This window comes from Euprymna scolopes, chromosome 39 (assembly GCF_053919585.1).
Source record: "Euprymna scolopes isolate OS-2025 chromosome 39, ASM5391958v1, whole genome shotgun sequence".
Taxonomy (NCBI): Eukaryota; Metazoa; Mollusca; class Cephalopoda; order Sepiida; family Sepiolidae; genus Euprymna; species Euprymna scolopes.
In genome coordinates this window covers 69,720,485-69,738,574 of record NC_136520.1, presented here as the reverse complement: position 1 = coordinate 69,738,574, position 18,090 = coordinate 69,720,485, and the positions used below count along the sequence as shown (strand labels likewise).

Below are 18,090 nucleotides of genomic sequence, written 5' to 3'. Positions count from 1 at the left end.
TAGTGTTGTTAGTCCGAGGCCTGTGACAGTGGCAAAGCTCTTGCGAGATGGTAGCCACTGCAGCATCTCTTGATGTCCAAATAGGGGATGGCTATTGTCGTTGCTCTGCTTGTTACGCTCCGCCTTTGCTATCGCCTCTCGACGGATCTGCGGCAGAACAATTCCAGACATTCTGTAGACAGATGGCAATTTGGTCAATTTCAGGTTGTCGATAATCATCCTGCATGCCTTGTTGAGCTCAATGTCGATCTTTGCAGCATAAGCGGAACAAGCCGATGCCGTTGTGGTTGAGTAAAAAAAAAAAAAAGGATAAGAGTTAATAAGATAGATTGTAAGTTGAATGAATTATAAAGAATATTATAAGAGGATTGAAAATAAGATCTTAACTCTCTCGGAAAGAGTGGGTAACACTCATCGGGCCTGAGCAAAGGTTGTCAAAACACAGGACAACTTGCTCAATTTGATGGTGGTTTATGACACATGTTTATTGATATTTGATTTGCTGATAGCCATCTTGTAGCCTGCAGGGAAGCTGTCTCGTGGTAATCTGTTCTGTAGATGGGAAATTGTTGGAAAGAAACTCTGTTCATGGAAATTCTGTTTGATATTATGCACATGGAGGAAGAAAAAAGTTCTGTGCAATTATATTTCAGAATTTTTGAGATGAGGATTGGTTATTCGTATTATTTGGATCATGGAAATGGTGAAAGTCATGCTTTTAACGATAACTTAAGTTATGTTTATTATAGAGACTCACTACTCGGCACATATTGTAGCCAATGATGTCACACATCTTATCTCATCTTGACTTTGAAAATTTGCTGGGATTTTTAACTTCTGAATTTTTAAAATTTGATGTATAGATTTGATGCTTTTAAATAACTTTATGAATAAATAGTTGTTTTTTGTTTTTTTTGTATGTGTATTATCAATGTTCCGATGGCATAATTTCGGGAATACTTTATACAATACTACCGGGAGTGCCTGGTGTTGCCCGGAGGTGTGTGTTGAGTACAAAAAAAAAATTAGTGGTAGTAGGCAGGCAGGCACAACCCGTGACGCGAAGGTGGAAAAGAAAGTGAAAGAAAATCTGACGTCTTACCCCTACTCTGTGATACAACCGGAAGTGTAAAGCGTTGAAATTTAACGTAGTTGATCAAAAAGATGATTTGCAGCAATGGTGTTTCTTTTAAACCTGCTATGAAGGTCGTTTTTAATGTGTGGGGAAAAGCAGCTAAGCCAAACAAGGGGGCACTCTGGCAGTATCCAAATAAATAGTAATTGTCTCAGTATGAAGGGTTTCCCCTACATTGACCAAGGATGAATTCCAGAACAGATACTAACTGGGCGAAAGCTGAGAGATGACAGTTGCATTCGATTAGTTTCTCTTTATTTATATGAAAAAGACAAACAAACACTAGAAACGAGGGAGTTTTTTAAAGCTCAATCAAAACAAAGATAGAGACAATGTCTGTTTGCAAATCTGAGATATTATGATCTAGGAAGTATGCAAAAACTTCTCCCGGAATCTAACCAATGCGAGAACCCCGACGCAAAAAGCCTTTCGTGGACATACACAAACGCACTCGCCTATTATGTCTTTCATATGTTAAATGGAGAAATAAGATATACATAAAACTTTGGTCCATCCTCACATTGTCAGGTATGTAGTCTCACAATTGACATATTCTTGTTTTATTTCGTTTTCACTTTTATGGTTTCTCTTGATAATTTGGCATGTGTTTATAATCTTAAGAAGAATCTTATCAAATAATATTCTCTTTAGTTATGCATCAATATCATGAGAAAGGCATGAACCCACACTTTCTTATCTAATTCTCAACTCTTTCTAATAGTCATATCTAAGCTTTCTCAGTGAATACATTTCACAAATAAATTTTTATCTTTTTCTTTCTGGACTGGTGATGGACATGATGGATTTAAATTTTGCATACTGGTTAACCATTGTGGTCTCTAGTTTTAGGACCTCCAACAATGGCATCTAATATATGAAGTAATGACGGGCATAATTTTGTGATTAATAATTAATTTTTCTTTTTTCTTTTTCTTTCTAAAAATCTGTTTTGTCAGTCCTTTATTGGTACATGTTGTTTTAAAGAAAAACATTATTTTCAACTGATCTCTTTGATTTTAATATTTAATCCTGATCAATATTTTATTTTTGATTAGTCTCAGGTCTAAATGGAATAAAGGAAAGTTGTCTGTCCGTGTGTGTTTGTTAACTAAAAGTCAAAAACTGCACAAGATAAAACCTCGAAGCTGATATATTCTTTTTTGACATTGTCACAGATAAAAGATAGGCACTTTCTTTTATCTATAATATTTATAATTTTTTGGAGCAACACTAACAGAATTAAGCAATTTTTTTATGTTATTATTTATTAATTTGTCAAAAAAAATGTTGATCCCCCGATTTTTCAAAGTTGGACCTATGTTTTCAGTGGCGTCTGTCAGTGCATTCATGCGTCCATTATTCTTAATATAAATTCAGTATGGGTGACCCTGACAAAATTCCCGTTTACATCACTCTGGGACTTTTAAGGCTAAAAAAACATGCCCTTTTGGAGCTCTTTTTTCATATTACTCAAAAACTTGATATGTATGTCTATATAGTGGTTTTCAATGGTGCTGAATTCAAATAGACATGTCTTAAGGCATGAAACTTCACTGTTTGTTCATTTTCACTGGGATTCAGCATCCCCATGAACTCAAAAGGGGTCACAAATGCCCCAAAATTGTAAAATATTACACTTTTTACCCCATAACTTTTGCTCCATCCATTAGATTTTTCTGAAACTTGGCGAAAATGTGAAAGCAACATTGGCCCTTCACATTTCTCATATTCATTATTTCTTCACTATTTTTTGTGTTGTCATCTCACATGCAGCATCAGAGGGGGATCACGCACATGCAGCTTGTTTTCCATTGGTCAAATAAAGTGAGAGATGGGTTGATAGAGGAGGAGAGAAAGAAAACAAATATTTTGTTGTCTATGCCTGATAATCATCCTAGTCATAAATAAAGGAAGGTGGAGGAGAGTTTTCTCTCACAGTCAGAAATCCTAACACTGTCACTGAAATCATCAGATATTAATTTAATAGCAGACAGTTTTTTTTTGTTTTTTTTTGCTATTCAACATTTTGTTGACTATTACTCTTCCTTCATGTCCTTATTTTTTTTTTTTTTTTTTTTTTTAAGATAAGCAACCTACATTCAATTCTATAGAGATAGAGAAATCAAGAAAAAAAATGTTTGAATTATGTATTTATTAGCATCACCATTTTCTACTTTCCTCTGATTCACATATCATACTTAGAGCTAGAGATTCTGAGTTCAAACCTCACCCGGGGCATGATTATTTTTATGCTGATTTTGTATCCCCAATAAACTTAGACATTTCAAATTACATGATTGTGCAGTTTTACTTTTATTTTTTATATACAAGGAACGTTCCAAAAGTAACGCCTCCTATTTTTTATGATGACTGAACTTATGCATTCATGACCTGAAAGTTTCATCTTACTGTTGCAGATATTGATTGTGTGAGACTCTAAGAAAGCAACCCCCTGTTGTGGACGTTCATCAGAAGCAGAAATGTATCACTGAATTCCTCCATGCAAAAAAAAAAAAAATGAACCAATCAACATTCACCGGTGCCTGTTGAATATTTATGAAGCCAATGCAGTATATGTCAGCACAGTTGGGAGATTGGTTTGTCAATTTCAGACTGATGACAGAGGTATGAGCGACAAAGTGTACTCCCCAACATTTACCATCGAGGCATCAAAAGAGATTGGCAAAAATGCATAGAGAATGGCGGTAACTATGTAGAAAAATACATTTTGGATCACAAAAGGTCATTCATTTTAATGGTATGTCTCTCATCTTTGTAGCTTTTCAATATTTTCGTTCTTAAGTTAAAAAATAGGAGGCCTTACTTTTGGAACCACACTTGTAATTTACAGAAATTAGAATCACTAAGGCTGCTAGATAACCTTGGTAGTAATAGTATAAAGAGTTTAACAAATTCAGTTTTTTAAGTAATCATATTTTCTCTACCATTCATTCAAACAATCATTAAAATGTAGCTTCTGATATTATATTCAACTGGAAAGCAGACCAGAGGAACAGTGTTCCACAGGAGGATAGTTCTGGGAAAGAAGCTTTGTTCATGGAATATGCATTTAGATTCAGGCACAGATAGAGAGTGTGGAGAAATCATTTATAGTGTTATAGTAATAATCCAATTAGTATTATGCATATAAACTTGAGAAAAACACACTTCGAATGAACAAAATCAGAACAAGATGGCAACCAAATTTGACCTGATGTCGTGTGATTTCACTTATCATTTCTAAGTGATAATCTTTTTCAGTTTAAAGATATCAATCCTCAGTAGAGGCAATACTAATCATAACATACTTGCAGAACCCATGGAAATTCCACACCAGTTGAAAATAAATAATTAAATAAACAACACATGGTTTTTTTTTTCTGAATAATTTTTTATATAAATTATAAAAGAACATATGTCAATTCACTTGCACATTTTTTTTTAATTATAAAATAAAATAGTCAATTTGAAACTGTAAACAGACAGCCATGTTTTTTTTTGGGGGGGGGAATTTTTTGAGAGGAAATGGTTTTAAGGATTTTTAACTGATAAAGAGAGGTAATTTGTTTTTCATTAATTAATGTTTGCAATGAGGATGATGTTTTTTGTAACACTGGACGTACGGGCAAGTAAATTTGATATTTAGATAATTAAGAATCATGGTGTTTGTGTGTTATAATTAAACGTAAAAAAAAAAAATTTTTAATGCATTTTAAATAAGAACACTATTACGTACTTGCATGTCATGTCAGAATTAGTCAAAATTACGAAAAATAATTCATCAAATAATGCAGTTTTATCGTATTTATTGAAGAGTTCACAGAATCTAGGAGATATAATTGCGATTTTGAATTAGAAAATGGTGGATTTAAAATATACAAGAATAATTATGTTTTTGTAAAAAAAAAAATAATTCTAGCAGATCTATTCCATCATTTCAAGATGGCACGTAATTGCATAATAGTGTTTTTATTTAAAATACACTTGTTTTTTATTTTTTAGATATCCACATAATAAATAAACACTGTGATTCTTAATTACATGCTATAATTAGTATTGCCTGTGTAACACAATGTAGCCGCTACAAACAAACAAAAGGAATAAAATAAATAAAAATCCAGGTTGGCGTTTTTTGTTTTTTTTAACAAAAGATTTTATCACACATTTTCACAAACGTCTCGACACCATTTAAAAAGTCTCTCACTGCCACATGTCCATCTAGCCTGGCTTGCATTTCTCTTTTCTCACAGCCAGCCCATTCTCGTCCTCGACTTTACACGGCCATTGTTTTCGACCCAATACTTTTCTTCTCTCGACCACATGGTGCATTTTTCTTCGTTTTTCCATTGTTCTTCTCGTGCACAATTCCTGAAAAATTCCCTAATTTTCATATGCACGTTTTTCGGCTGCCGCTGCTAATCTTTTTGCAAGCCAGCCATCCGTTGCTGCTGCTGCTATTTTCCCACGTGCTCATATGTACTATGTTACACCTGTATTGACAATTAAACCTAAAAAATTTTTTTTAAATATCCACCTATAATGCACAAGCACCGTGATGCTTAATCATATGTTATAATTAATATTGCCTGTACTGAGGATTGAACCATTAACCTTCAGAAGATTATCACTTAGAACTGATTATACTTTGCGCTTTATACGTAGTACTGTGTGTCTGTGTGGAGGTTATATCAGCCAAAAAAAACTGTGTGAATATCGAGAAAAGTTGTCTGAATAATCCAAACAACCCAAGGATGTTTCATTTTCCGTGTGTCGTTTTTCATTGGAAATTAAAAAAAAAAATTCTTTTATTCTGCAGATGCGTTATGAAGTTGACTTGAAAAAATTACAAAAGAACGTGAGAGAATTGGAAAACGTGATTGAGGAAAAAAGTGAAGAAAATTATACATTGAATGAAAAAGTTGAAGAATTGGTAAGTTCAAATTTTGAGTATTCAATAACTTTGATTCGGTTGCCGTGTACATGGTTTAGTAGAAATTTATATCAAAGAGGATGCAGTGATTAAATACCTGAATAATTTAACCTTGCATTGCCGACAAATTTATTACATTTTCTTGAAAGTTCACTCCAATATCCAAGTATGTTCATTGCGAAAGCATCCCTCTTCCTGTTCAAACAAAATCAGCTGTAAAACAATTTCTGGTGCAGATCATTCTATAAAAATTGTCGCTCAAGGGAGTCGTCTTAGTAAAGGCAGATCCTGTAGTTCCTGCACCATTTGAGTATATATATATATATATATATATATATATATATATATATATATATATATATATATATAGTAAGTTATAAAATATATATGGCAATTTAAGCTACACAGAATATTCCGCGTTTCATCAATGCTAGGATTCGTCAGGCTTCTGCCTGTTTAAACTGTTGTTGTTTATTTATATATATATATATATATATATATATATATATATATATATATATATATATATATATATATATATATATATATATATATAGCGAAAATGTGTGTGTGAAGACACTTCTCAACCTATATACTCAACAAATTTTTGATCTACAGACTTGAAATTTTGTATATAGAATATTTAGATATGTGGAAAATTTTTTAATCCGTTTTCATTTGGAAAAAAAGGCAAATAAGGGATCAAAATTGAAAAATCGGTACATGGGGGGGGGTGATCAGATTTTTCTCTATTTGTCAGCTGTTTCACGAATGCGCATACATAGTCGTGGAAAATGATAGCTTAAGAATAAGTAGGTTAGAAATCACTTTGTAAACATCTTATCAAGCTCACGCAAGGTTTGAATGACTTGCAAAAATGTCAGCAAAAAAATCGACCCCTCCTTCTAGAAAAGTGCCCAGTTAAGGGTGAAAGAATTAATGTTCTTAGCCGATTTGTCGTCCGAAGGTTCGAGCTTTAAAATGATACCGATCTCATGAAAATCTGTTGCCTCTGTCGAAAGTTTTAGGCAGACATACATACATACATACAGACAGATGAGGTTTATATTATAGACTAGCGGGGCTATTCGGTGTTGCCCGGGTGTTTGGAGGTGTGTGTGCTGTTAAATAAAAAGAAACGGGTGGGGGTGGGGGGGTAAAGTTGATAAGATCGAACCCGAAGCCCTGAGGCAAAGTTGGAAAATAAAATGTGAAAAAAACATGAACCATTCGGCCAGCCAGAATGAGTTACTGAAAGATGTTTGAATTTATTTAAATAAGAACCAAATTGACAGGTACCCGCACGGAAGTTGTAGAGCGTTACGACGATGACGTAAGCAATAGCTATTCAGCAAATGAGGTCAATAACCAGGTTTGTTTGTTATAAGCGAAGTAAAAAAAGAAAACATAAAAACGAACGTTAAAACTTAAGGGGGGGTAATCAAAACATCAAAAAAAAAAACACAAAAATAACTAACGTAAGGCAAACGAATGATGTTAAATGTAAAAATCAAAAAAGAAAACAGAAAACGAACGTTAAAACCAAAAAAAAAAAACATGTGAAAAATGGCTTAAATAAGCTTGTTTCGATATTAAAATTTAAAAAATCGGTGGGTACTCAGGTGTTTTGGGGTGTGTTGGTCGGGGGTGGATAAGCAAAGTAAAAAAAAAAAACCAGAAAAATGAATGTTACGTGAAAAATGGCTTAAATAACACTGGTTCAATAGTTAAATTTAAAAAATCGAAAAAAAAAAAGACATCTCACACCACGATTCAAACCCAAAACATTTAGATAACGAACCGACGCACTAACCAACTGAGCTAACGTTACGTACATGAAATTCAGCCAGTTCTTCAACTATTTAAAGTAAATCAGGTCATGACGCCATCTGACGCATGCGTCGAACCGGTTGTCATCACGAGGGGACCGTTTTTGTTGGACCCCCCCCCCCCCCCTGTCGAAAATTGTTGATTTCGGGGTGAAAAAATGAACGTTTTTGCCCAATTTTTCGATATTATTCGGGCGAAGGATCGGGCTTCAATATGATACCGAGTTTGTGAATTTTCGTTGTGTCTGTCAAAAGTTTTTAGCGGACACACAAACACACATACAAACATACATACATACATACATATCCACATTTTCGCTTTTATATATATAGACTAGCAGGGCTACCCGGCGTTGCTCGGGACCGTATAAACAATGAAAAAACAAAAGCAGATATTGAACATATGTTTTATTCTTAGGGGAGACGAATCTTTCATCTCTATGTATTATTTGTTTTATCTACCCCCGGACTGGTATTGTTCATGTTTTATCCCTAGCATAGGTAATTTACAGCATGTATATGAAATTGTTTTACCTTAGGGAGAAGAGAACAGGTAATATACAACATAATGTGTCTATATTACATCCCTGGCAACGCCTAGAAACCAGCTAGAACATGTATTTCAGTCAATCTTTATTACATCCTGGGCTATGCCGGGAAACCAGCTAATCTCTATTTAGTGACTTGACCACCAAAATACCTCCCTAAGTGTGTCCTTTCTTTTGAACTTATTAGATATAGGTATCTAGAAATGTGTGTGAAATTTTGTTGAATGCATTGTTCACTATGATTTTCTTATTGTTCTACACAATATCAACTGTAGCGAAATAAAACAGTAAACTTAGTGTAGTGTTCGAATAAAGAGCAAAGGAAAAAATTAGAATCATATTCTGTAATTGCAAATCTAAATTTGCTAGCGTGTACCAGTATTTGCCAGGTTGTGGAAATTTGGAATTTATAACGTATGTAGTGGCCTTTTCCTAGATACCTATTGCTAAAAATTATACTTTCATTTTGTTAGAAAAATCTCTCTTCGGATGCCCTGCATCATCCAAAATAAAAACAAATATTTTTATAATTGTTTCAGTACATTGCTACACATTGTGAAATTTGTTGACGTTTGTAAAAAAAAATCATGAATGTGCTTATATTCCAAAAAAGAAAATATCAGTGCACAGTATTGAAAGTGTTTGAGATTCAAAAGTCTGTAACATTTCTACTAACTTCATAAGATGTCATGTGAGAAACTTAATTGAATATCAAGACATTATCTGAAGCGTTTTTATTTTGGTGTAACGTATGTGTTTACAGTGAACCGTAACTTTTAATAAACAGCTTGGTATGCAATGACATAGGCTAAGAATCTTAGACAAAATATATATAAATTGGAAAAATGTGTGAACAAATGAAAAAAAAATGATCCGCTCCACTTGATGACATCAAGCACAGTAATATTTTAGTGAAGAAAATATGAAATTGATGTTCAGTGATTAGTTTGGATGAATGAGAAAATGTAATTGTTTGATGCATAAAAAATAACTCATTTGCTGTATTTGATATTAAGCAGCAAAATATAGTGATTTGAATATTAAGGAAAACATCAAATCAGATTATATAAAAAAAAAGATGAAATTAGAAAATATATATTTTCTGTTTATGAGTTTTGCCAATCAAAATTTTGTGGCAGAAATTGGGTGATTACCATGCAATTTTATTTTGATAAAATTCTTAAATTATTTCAATGTTTATTATAATTTCTTATTAGTGACTTGTTATCATCAAAATCCGCCCCAAAGAGTGTCCTTTCTTTTATTAGGTATCAGAATAGGTATCCAGATTTCTACTTCTATACAAATGTGATATTTCGGATCTGTAGATAAACAATTTGTTGCATATATAAGCTGAGAATTGTTCTCTCTCATTCTCTCTCTCACACACCCACACATTCTCACTTTTATAGATATAATAGATAAATTATGCTAGATATATTTCCATGTGTCTGAATAATCTATATACAAATTTTCAAATCTGTAGATAAAAAATTTGTTGAGTATATAGGTTGAGAATTGTTCTCTCTCTCTCTCTCTCCTCTCACGCATGCTCACTTTTATAGATATAATAGATAGATTATGCTAGATATATTTCCATATGTCTGAATACACTATATAAAAATTTTCTAATCTGTAGATAAAAATTTGTTGAATATAAAGGGTGAGAATTGTTCTTACTCTCTCTCTCTCACACACAGACATATTCTCACTTTTATAGACATAATAGATAGATTATGCTAGATATATTTCCATATGTCTGAATACCCTATATACAAATTATCTAATCTGTAGATAAAAAATTTGTTGATTATATAGGTTGAGAATTGCTCTCTCTCTCACAGACACACACATTTTCACTTTTGTAGATATAATAGATAGATTATGCTAGATATATTTCCATATGTATGAATACCCTTTATAACAAATTTAAAATCTGTAGATAAAAAATTTGTTGAATATATAGGTTAAGAATTGTTCTCTCTCTCTCTCTCTACCTCACACACACCCACACACACAAACATTCTGACTTTTATAGATATAATAGATAGATTATGCTAGATATATTCCATATGTCTGAATACCCTATATACAAATTTTCTAATCTGTAGATAAAAAATTTGTTGAATATTTTCAACCCTTATCCTCGAGTGGCGTCTGGGCCTTGATAAGTAGTAATGCGTATTTAGCAAAATATAAATATATATATATATAACAAATTTACTGAATTTCCATTACTAACGATTACTGTATTGTCCAATTGACTACTGCGCTTTTCAACCCTTATCCTCGAGTGGCCTCTGGGCCTTGAGAAGTAGTAATTACTAACGATTACTATACTGACCAATGGACTACTGCACTTTTTAACCCTTATCCTCGGGTGGCCTCTGGGCCTTATTGTCCAATTGACTACTGTGGACTTTTTAACTCTTATGCTCGAGTGGCCTCTGGGCCTTGATAAGTGGAAATGACCAAGTAACAAAAAATAGGTATATAACAAATTTACTGAATTTCCATTACTAACGATTACTATATTGTCCAATTGACTACTGTGCACTTTTCAATCCTTATCCTCGAGTGGCCTCTGGGCCTTGATAAATGGTAATGCGTATGTAACAAAATATACATATATATAACAAATTTACTGAATTTCCATTACTAACGATTACTATATTGTCCAATTGACTACTGCACTTTTAAACGCTTATCCTCGAGTGGCCTCTGGGCCTTGATAAGTGGTAATACCATCGAGTGGCCTCTGGGCCTTAATAAGTGGTTGTGCCTAAGTAACAAAAAATAGGTATATTACAAATATCCCGCATTTCCATTACAACCGACTACTACGGTGCACTTTTCAATCCTTATCCTCGAGTGGCCTGTGGGCTTTGATAAGTGGTAATGCGTATTTAACAAAATATTAATATATATATAACAAATTTACTGAATTTCCATTACTAACAATTACTATATTTTGTCCAATTGACTACTGCACTTTTCAACACTTATCCTCTAGTGGCCTCTGGGCCTTGATAAGTGGTAATGCCTATCTAAACAAAATATAAATATATATATAACAAATTTCCCGACTTTCCATTACTAACGATTACTATGTTGTCCAATTAACTACTGCCATTTTCAACCCTTATCCTCGGGTGGCCTCTGGGCCTTATTGTCCAATTGACTACTGTGCACATTTAACTCTTATCCTCGAGATGTATCTGGGCCTTGATAAGTGGAAATGCCTAAGTAACAAAAAAATAGATATATAACAAATTTCCCAAATTTGACTACTGTGCACTTTTCAACTCTTATCCTCGAGTGGCCTCTGGGCCTTGATAAGTGGTCATATATATTTTTTACAAAATAAAAAAAAAGGTTGGAGTCGCTGAATAACTCATCCTCCCGTTAAAGCGGTTCCATCCTCTTTCCCCAATTTGACTACTGTGCACTTTTCAACTCTCGTCCTCGAGTGGACTATGGGCCTTGATAAGTGGTAATACATATTTTATGAAAAATATATATATATATATATATATATATATATATATAACAAAATAGGTTGGAGTTGCTGAATAACTCATCCTCCTGTTAAAGCGGTTCCATCCTCTTTCCCAAATTTGACTACTGTGGACTTTTTAACTCTCATCCTCGAGTGGCCTATGGGCCTTGATAAGTGGTAATACATATTTTTTTATAAATATATATATATATATATACCAAAACAGGTGTGAGTCGCTGAATAATTCATCCTTCTATTAAAGCGATTAAATCCTCTTTCCCAAATTTGACTACTGTGCACTTTTAAACTCTCATCCTCGTGTGGCCTATGGGCCTTGATAAGTGGTAATATATAGTTTGTACAAAATATATATATATATATATATATATATATATATATAACAAAATAGGTTGGAGTCGCTGAATCACTCATCCTCCCGTTAAAGCGGTTCCATCCTCTTTCCCGAATTTGACTAATGTGCACTTTTCAACTCTTATCCTCGAGTAGCCTATGGGCCTTGATAAGTGGTAATATATTTTTGTTATAAATATATATATATATATATATATATATATATAAAAAATAGGTTGGAGTCGCTGAATAACTCATCCTCCCGTTAAAGCGGTTCCATCCTCTTTCCCGAATTTTACTACTATGCACTTTTCAACTCTCATCCTCGAGTGGCCTATTGTCCTTGATAAGTGGTAATATATATTTTTTAATAAAAGTATATATATATATATATATATAAAAAAATAGGTTGGAGTTGCTGAATAACTCATCCTCCCGTTAAAGCGGTTCCATCCTCTTTACCGTATTTTTTATACAGTGCACTATTCAACTCTCATCCTCGAGTGGCCTATTGTCCTTGATAAGTGGTAATATATATTTTTTAATAAATATAGATATAAATATATATATAAAAAAACAGGTTGGAGTCGCTGAATAACTCATCCTCCCGTGAAAGCGGTTCCATCCTCTTTCCCGAATTTGACTACTGTGCACTTTTCAACTCTAATCCTCGAGTGTCCTATGGGCCTTGATAAGTAGTAATATATATTTTTTACAAAAATATATACATACATATATATAACAAAATAGGTTGGAGTCACTGAATAATTCATCCTCCTCTTAAAGCGGTTCCATCATCTTTGCCGAATTTGACTACTGTGCACTTTTAAACTCTCATCCTCGTGTGGCCTATGGGCCTTGATAAGTGGTAATATATATTTAAAAATAAATATAGATATAAATATATATATACCAAAATAGGTTGGAGTCGCTGAATAACTCATCCTCCCGTTAAAGCGGTTCCATCCTCTTTCCCAGATTTGACTGCTGTGCACTTTTCAACTCTAATCCTCGAGTGTCCTATGGGCCTTGATAAGTAGTAATATATATTTTTTACAAAAATATATACATACATATATGTAACAAAATAGGTTGGAGTCACTGAATAATTCATCCTCCTCTTAAAGCGGTTCCGTCATCTTTGCCGAATTTGACTACTGTGCACTTTTAAACTTTCATCCTCGAGTGGCCTATAGGCCTTGATAAGTGGTAATAGTTTGTACAATAGTTTGTACAATATATATATCTATATATATATATTACAAAATAGGTAAGAGAGAGAGAAGAGGGTGAGAGAGAGAGAAGAGAAAGAGGTAGAGAGAGAAGAGGGTGAGAGAGAGCAGAGAAGAGGGTGAGAGAGAGCAGAGAAAGAGGGTGAGAGAGAAAGAGGGTGAGAGAAGTGAAAGAGGTAGAGAGAGAAGAGGGTGAGAGAGAGAAGAGGGTGAGAGAGAGAGAGGTAGTGAGAGAGAGAGAGATAAGAGAAAGAGGTAGAGAGAGAGAGAAGAGGGTAAGACAGAGAGAGAGAGGGGTAGTGAGAGAGAGAGATAAGAGAAAGAGGTAGAGAGAGAGAGAGAAGAGGGTGAGGGAGAAAGAAGAGGGTGAGAGAGAGCAGAGGGAGAGAGAGAGAAGAGAAATAGGTAGAGAGAGAGAGATGAAGGTGAGAGAGAGCAGGGAAAGAGGGTGATAGAGAAGAGAAAGAGGTAGAGAGAGAGAGAGAGAAGGGTGAGAGAGAGCAGAAAAAGAGGGTGAGAGAGAGAGAAAGAGGGTCAGAGAGAGAGAGAAGAGAAAAAGGTGTACACAGAGAGTGAGAGAGAGAAGAGGGTAAGAGAGAGAGAGAGAAGAGGTTGAGAGAGAGAGAGAGATAAGAGAAAGAGGTAGAGAGAGAGAAGCGGGTGAGAGAGAGAAGAGGGTGCGAGAGAGAAGAGAAAGAGGTAGAGAGAGAGAAGCGGGTGAGAGAGAGAGAAGAGGGTGCGAGAGAGAAGAGAAAAAGGTAGAGAGAGAGAAGAGGGTGAGAGAGAGAGAAAGAGGATGAGAGAGAGAAGAGAAAGAGAGAGAGAGAAGAGGGTGATAGAGAAAGAGAGTGAGAGAGAGAAGAGAAAGAGAGAGAGAGAGAGAGAAAGAGGGTGAGAGAAGAGGGTAAATGTGCATCTTTTTTTATAGTAGGTAATGCTTGGGAGACTGTGCACATTGCCTCCTCCCCCCTCCCCCCTATAAACGCGGTTCCATTCATAAGAAAACAAACTCGTATAAAAGTAATTTTCGTGTATTTAAGCGGCCTTATACTGATAGCCACCCCTCCCCCTTCCAGTTTAACAGAGTTAGGAGGTAAAAACAAAATGGCTAAAGCCTTGTATACATGGTAAACTATAGCAAAGAGCATAGTCATCTTTCTTCGCCGGTAAAAAACTTCAAGTAAAAATAAAAACATTTTCCCTACGTCAATTTTTATGTAATTTTGGGATTCTTCTTTTTGAAGTGCGATAAATCCGTTGGTAATAACGGTTCGACTCTTAAACTAATATTTAACTGTGTTATAGTATCAATGATACTCCTCGCAGGCAGCTTTAATGTACGTCAGAGGCTCAGCGTAGCCGACATTTTACTGAGCTGACGTCACGTCACGTGACAGCTAATGAATAATGTTAAAATGACAGGTTTTTTGGGGGGCCCCCCTGGGAGAAAAATGATCAGTTAACCCCCTTCTAGTTGTCCGTTTGACGTGAAATTTCGATATTTGTCATCCGGGTGATCAAGGTGCAATATGCTACCTAATTTGTCAACTTTGGTTGTGTCTGTCAAAAGTTTTAGCGTTACAAACAAACATACATACATACATACATACACACCGATTTTTGCCTTTTATATATATAGATGAGAATTCTGCATTAATTAAAATATAATATTTATGCAAATTTTATGACTGGGCAACACCAGGCAGCCTGCTAGTATTTTATACTTGTGTTCTTGCATCAGCATGGTCAAATGAAATTTCCATGTTGTATAATATTTCCGGGAAATACCCTTCATCAGCTGTGTGTTTGACTTAAATTAATTTTTTTCTTTAATAAATGTGTGCTTGATTTTCTTCATTCATTTTGTTGTTTTTAATTTCAAGGATAATTTGAAACCTCAGATTGAAAAACTGAAAACCGATCTTCAAGAGAAAGAGAAGAAGTTGTCGAGCAATGTGTCCGCAATGCAAACTCTGGAGAAGCATGTGGATTCCTCGAACAAGGTGATCCGTGAGCTCCAGAAGAGGGAGGACCACTGGCACCTGAAATACTCGCAGACAGAGCTGCAACTGCGAGAACGCGAGGAGCATCTGCACCAGTTGCAGAATGAACTCTTAGAACGTGACGAAAATGAAGGGACAGTGCGACAACGCCTCATTGTTGCTGAACAACAGCTTGGCGTGCAGCAGCAGAACATTGAGACTCTGCAGAGTCAAATTGCTGAGCGAGACAAGCGCTTTAAGGAGTGCAATGAGACGTCGTCGGAACTTAAGGATACAATCTCTTCTCTGGAGGAGGAAAAAGAGCAAATGGCAATGCGTATGAGCACAAAGGATCAAGAAATTCCAAAGGTAAGAAAAACAGGTCTTTTTTTTTTTTTTTTTTTTTACAATGGAATCACCACTTATCAAGGCCCAAAGACCATACAAGGACAAGGTTAATGAGTTTATTTTCTAGGTTTTATTTAACACAATATATATAACTAGCAGGATCTGTGGAAATTCCACAAAGACATATTTCATATGTAATATATTGCTGCTGGGCATTTTGTGGACAATCAGTGTGAATGGAGACCTGTGATATTATTGTAGCCCTTTTGCTAAAACTGTAAAAAAAACTGTAAGTAATTTGGTTAATGTAGTGCCAAAATATATCTGGTTATTATGATTTATCCCCAAATCCTTGTAGGAGTCTGTGACATATTTCTATTATATGGAAGCCTGTCACAAACGGAAGTATTTATGTAAGTAATCTGGTTAATGTAGTGTAAGAATATATCTAGTTATTATGGTTTATCTCGAATGTCCATATAGGAGTCTGTGACATATTTACATTGTATGTAAATATATCTTTAGACAGGACAGATACTACCATTGGATCCTAGCCAGTAGACTTAGAAGGTATTAGTTTCACATACAACCCAAAAGCGACATCATTTTTTTTTTTTATTTAAAATTTTTTTACATTACATTTTTGATGATCAAAAAAGGAGGATAACATACTATAAACATTAAATTAGTGTATTTATATACTAATTTAATGTTCGTAGTATGGTATCACCTTCTATCCTCCTTTTAATAAATAGGATTTTCCGATAGAATAATTTGTAATCTGGAAACTGTAACACATGTATGTACATATGTTAAAGGTACTAAGATATTAATATATAGATTCAGTATAATTAGATATGGTCGTTTATTGCTTTAATGGTCAATGCAAAGCTTAATATGTGGGTGTACCATTCAGTGCTTGGAGGTGAGAGTTTCTCAACATATCACTCTTTCGATATGCAGGCACAGAAACTGGTCAGCATTCACAAGATAACCATCGGTAAAAATTTCACACTTGATGGTACAGAGATGAAACATTCTGTATTTTGCTAATAATTTACAACAACTGTCTTTTTATTTTAACAAAGGAGTCACCGCTTATCAAGGTCACTTGAGGATAAGGGTTAATGAGTGTAAGGTGGTCACTGAAGTAACAGCTTAGTAATCATTATTAGTGGAAGTTAAGTAGAATTTGATTGTTTAAGTGGGCAGGACATCAAAAATTTGTTTATATCAGACTTGAAAACGACCATGTTGTAGTTAGCCAGAAAACAGGCTAGCGGAAACGGGCTGTTCTAGGAAAGAAAATTTATTTATGGGTGTACCATCCAGCGCTCGTAGTTGAGAATTTCCCAGACATATCCCTCTTTTGATATGCAGACACAGAAACTGACCAACATCCGGCCATTCTATCACTGTTATCACGAAGGTAACAAAATTTCTTGACAACCTCAATAGCTTTGCCATCCAAATACACTTTCTCTACATCGGAATTGTCTTACATTTTTTGCAAATAAACTCTCTTAACCTACGAGTAATTCCACATCTGTATTTTTTTTTATTTCTTATTAAATCAATATTGTTTTTCTTTATTTTCTCTTGCAGCTGCAGGAACAGGTGGCACGGCTGCAGAAGGTCGTACACGATCAAGCTGCAGAGATCAGTCGTCGGGAAAAAAGTTACATGACTTTGGTTAAGATGCATCAGGAGAAAGATGAATTGATCAGTATGGAGGAAGGACGCACGATCGTATTGCGATCAGAAGTCGAAGAATTACAAAATGAGGTAAATATTTGTCAATTTCATATGACACCCACCACCCCCCGCCTCCCCCCCAAAAAATGGGGAGTTAACACGGGTGTGAATTCTCCACTTTTTGGAAGAATTCTATTTTTAATTTTAGAAAAAGCAGATTTCCACTTATATGCAGGTTCTTTGCTTTTTGGTAAAAATTGGCTTTCTTTTTTTTTTTTTTTTTTTTTTTTTTTATTAGAAGAGGTGTTACTTACTAGAAAAGGCTGTCTGAAGATACTGGCTTTCTGATCTAAAATGCACTAAATATTAATTTTGTTGGTTTTTTTTCTCCATTTACTCCCAAAATTCAATCATGTTCTACAAAGTTACAAACAAAAAATAAAAACAATTTTTGTAGGCAAAAAAAAAAAAGCAGTCAAATAATTTGAAAAAGGGTTGGGTTGATATGCTGTGCAACAAAAATAAACAGAGCAAACTTAAT

General features: G+C 34.5%; 1 protein-coding gene across 1 annotated transcript in view; it reads left to right on the top strand.

Annotated features, from left to right (window-relative positions):
• The window catches only part of LOC145263843 (uncharacterized), a 649,003-nt gene that overhangs the window by 540,547 nt on the left and 90,366 nt on the right, over positions 1 to 18,090 (top strand). The window contains exons 46-48 of the mRNA XM_080120917.1: positions 5,952 to 6,065; positions 15,408 to 15,875; positions 17,460 to 17,639. Of these exons, the coding sequence (XP_079977043.1) occupies positions 5,952 to 6,065; positions 15,408 to 15,875; positions 17,460 to 17,639 (762 nt within the window). The remainder of the gene's footprint in view (positions 1 to 5,951; positions 6,066 to 15,407; positions 15,876 to 17,459; positions 17,640 to 18,090) is intronic.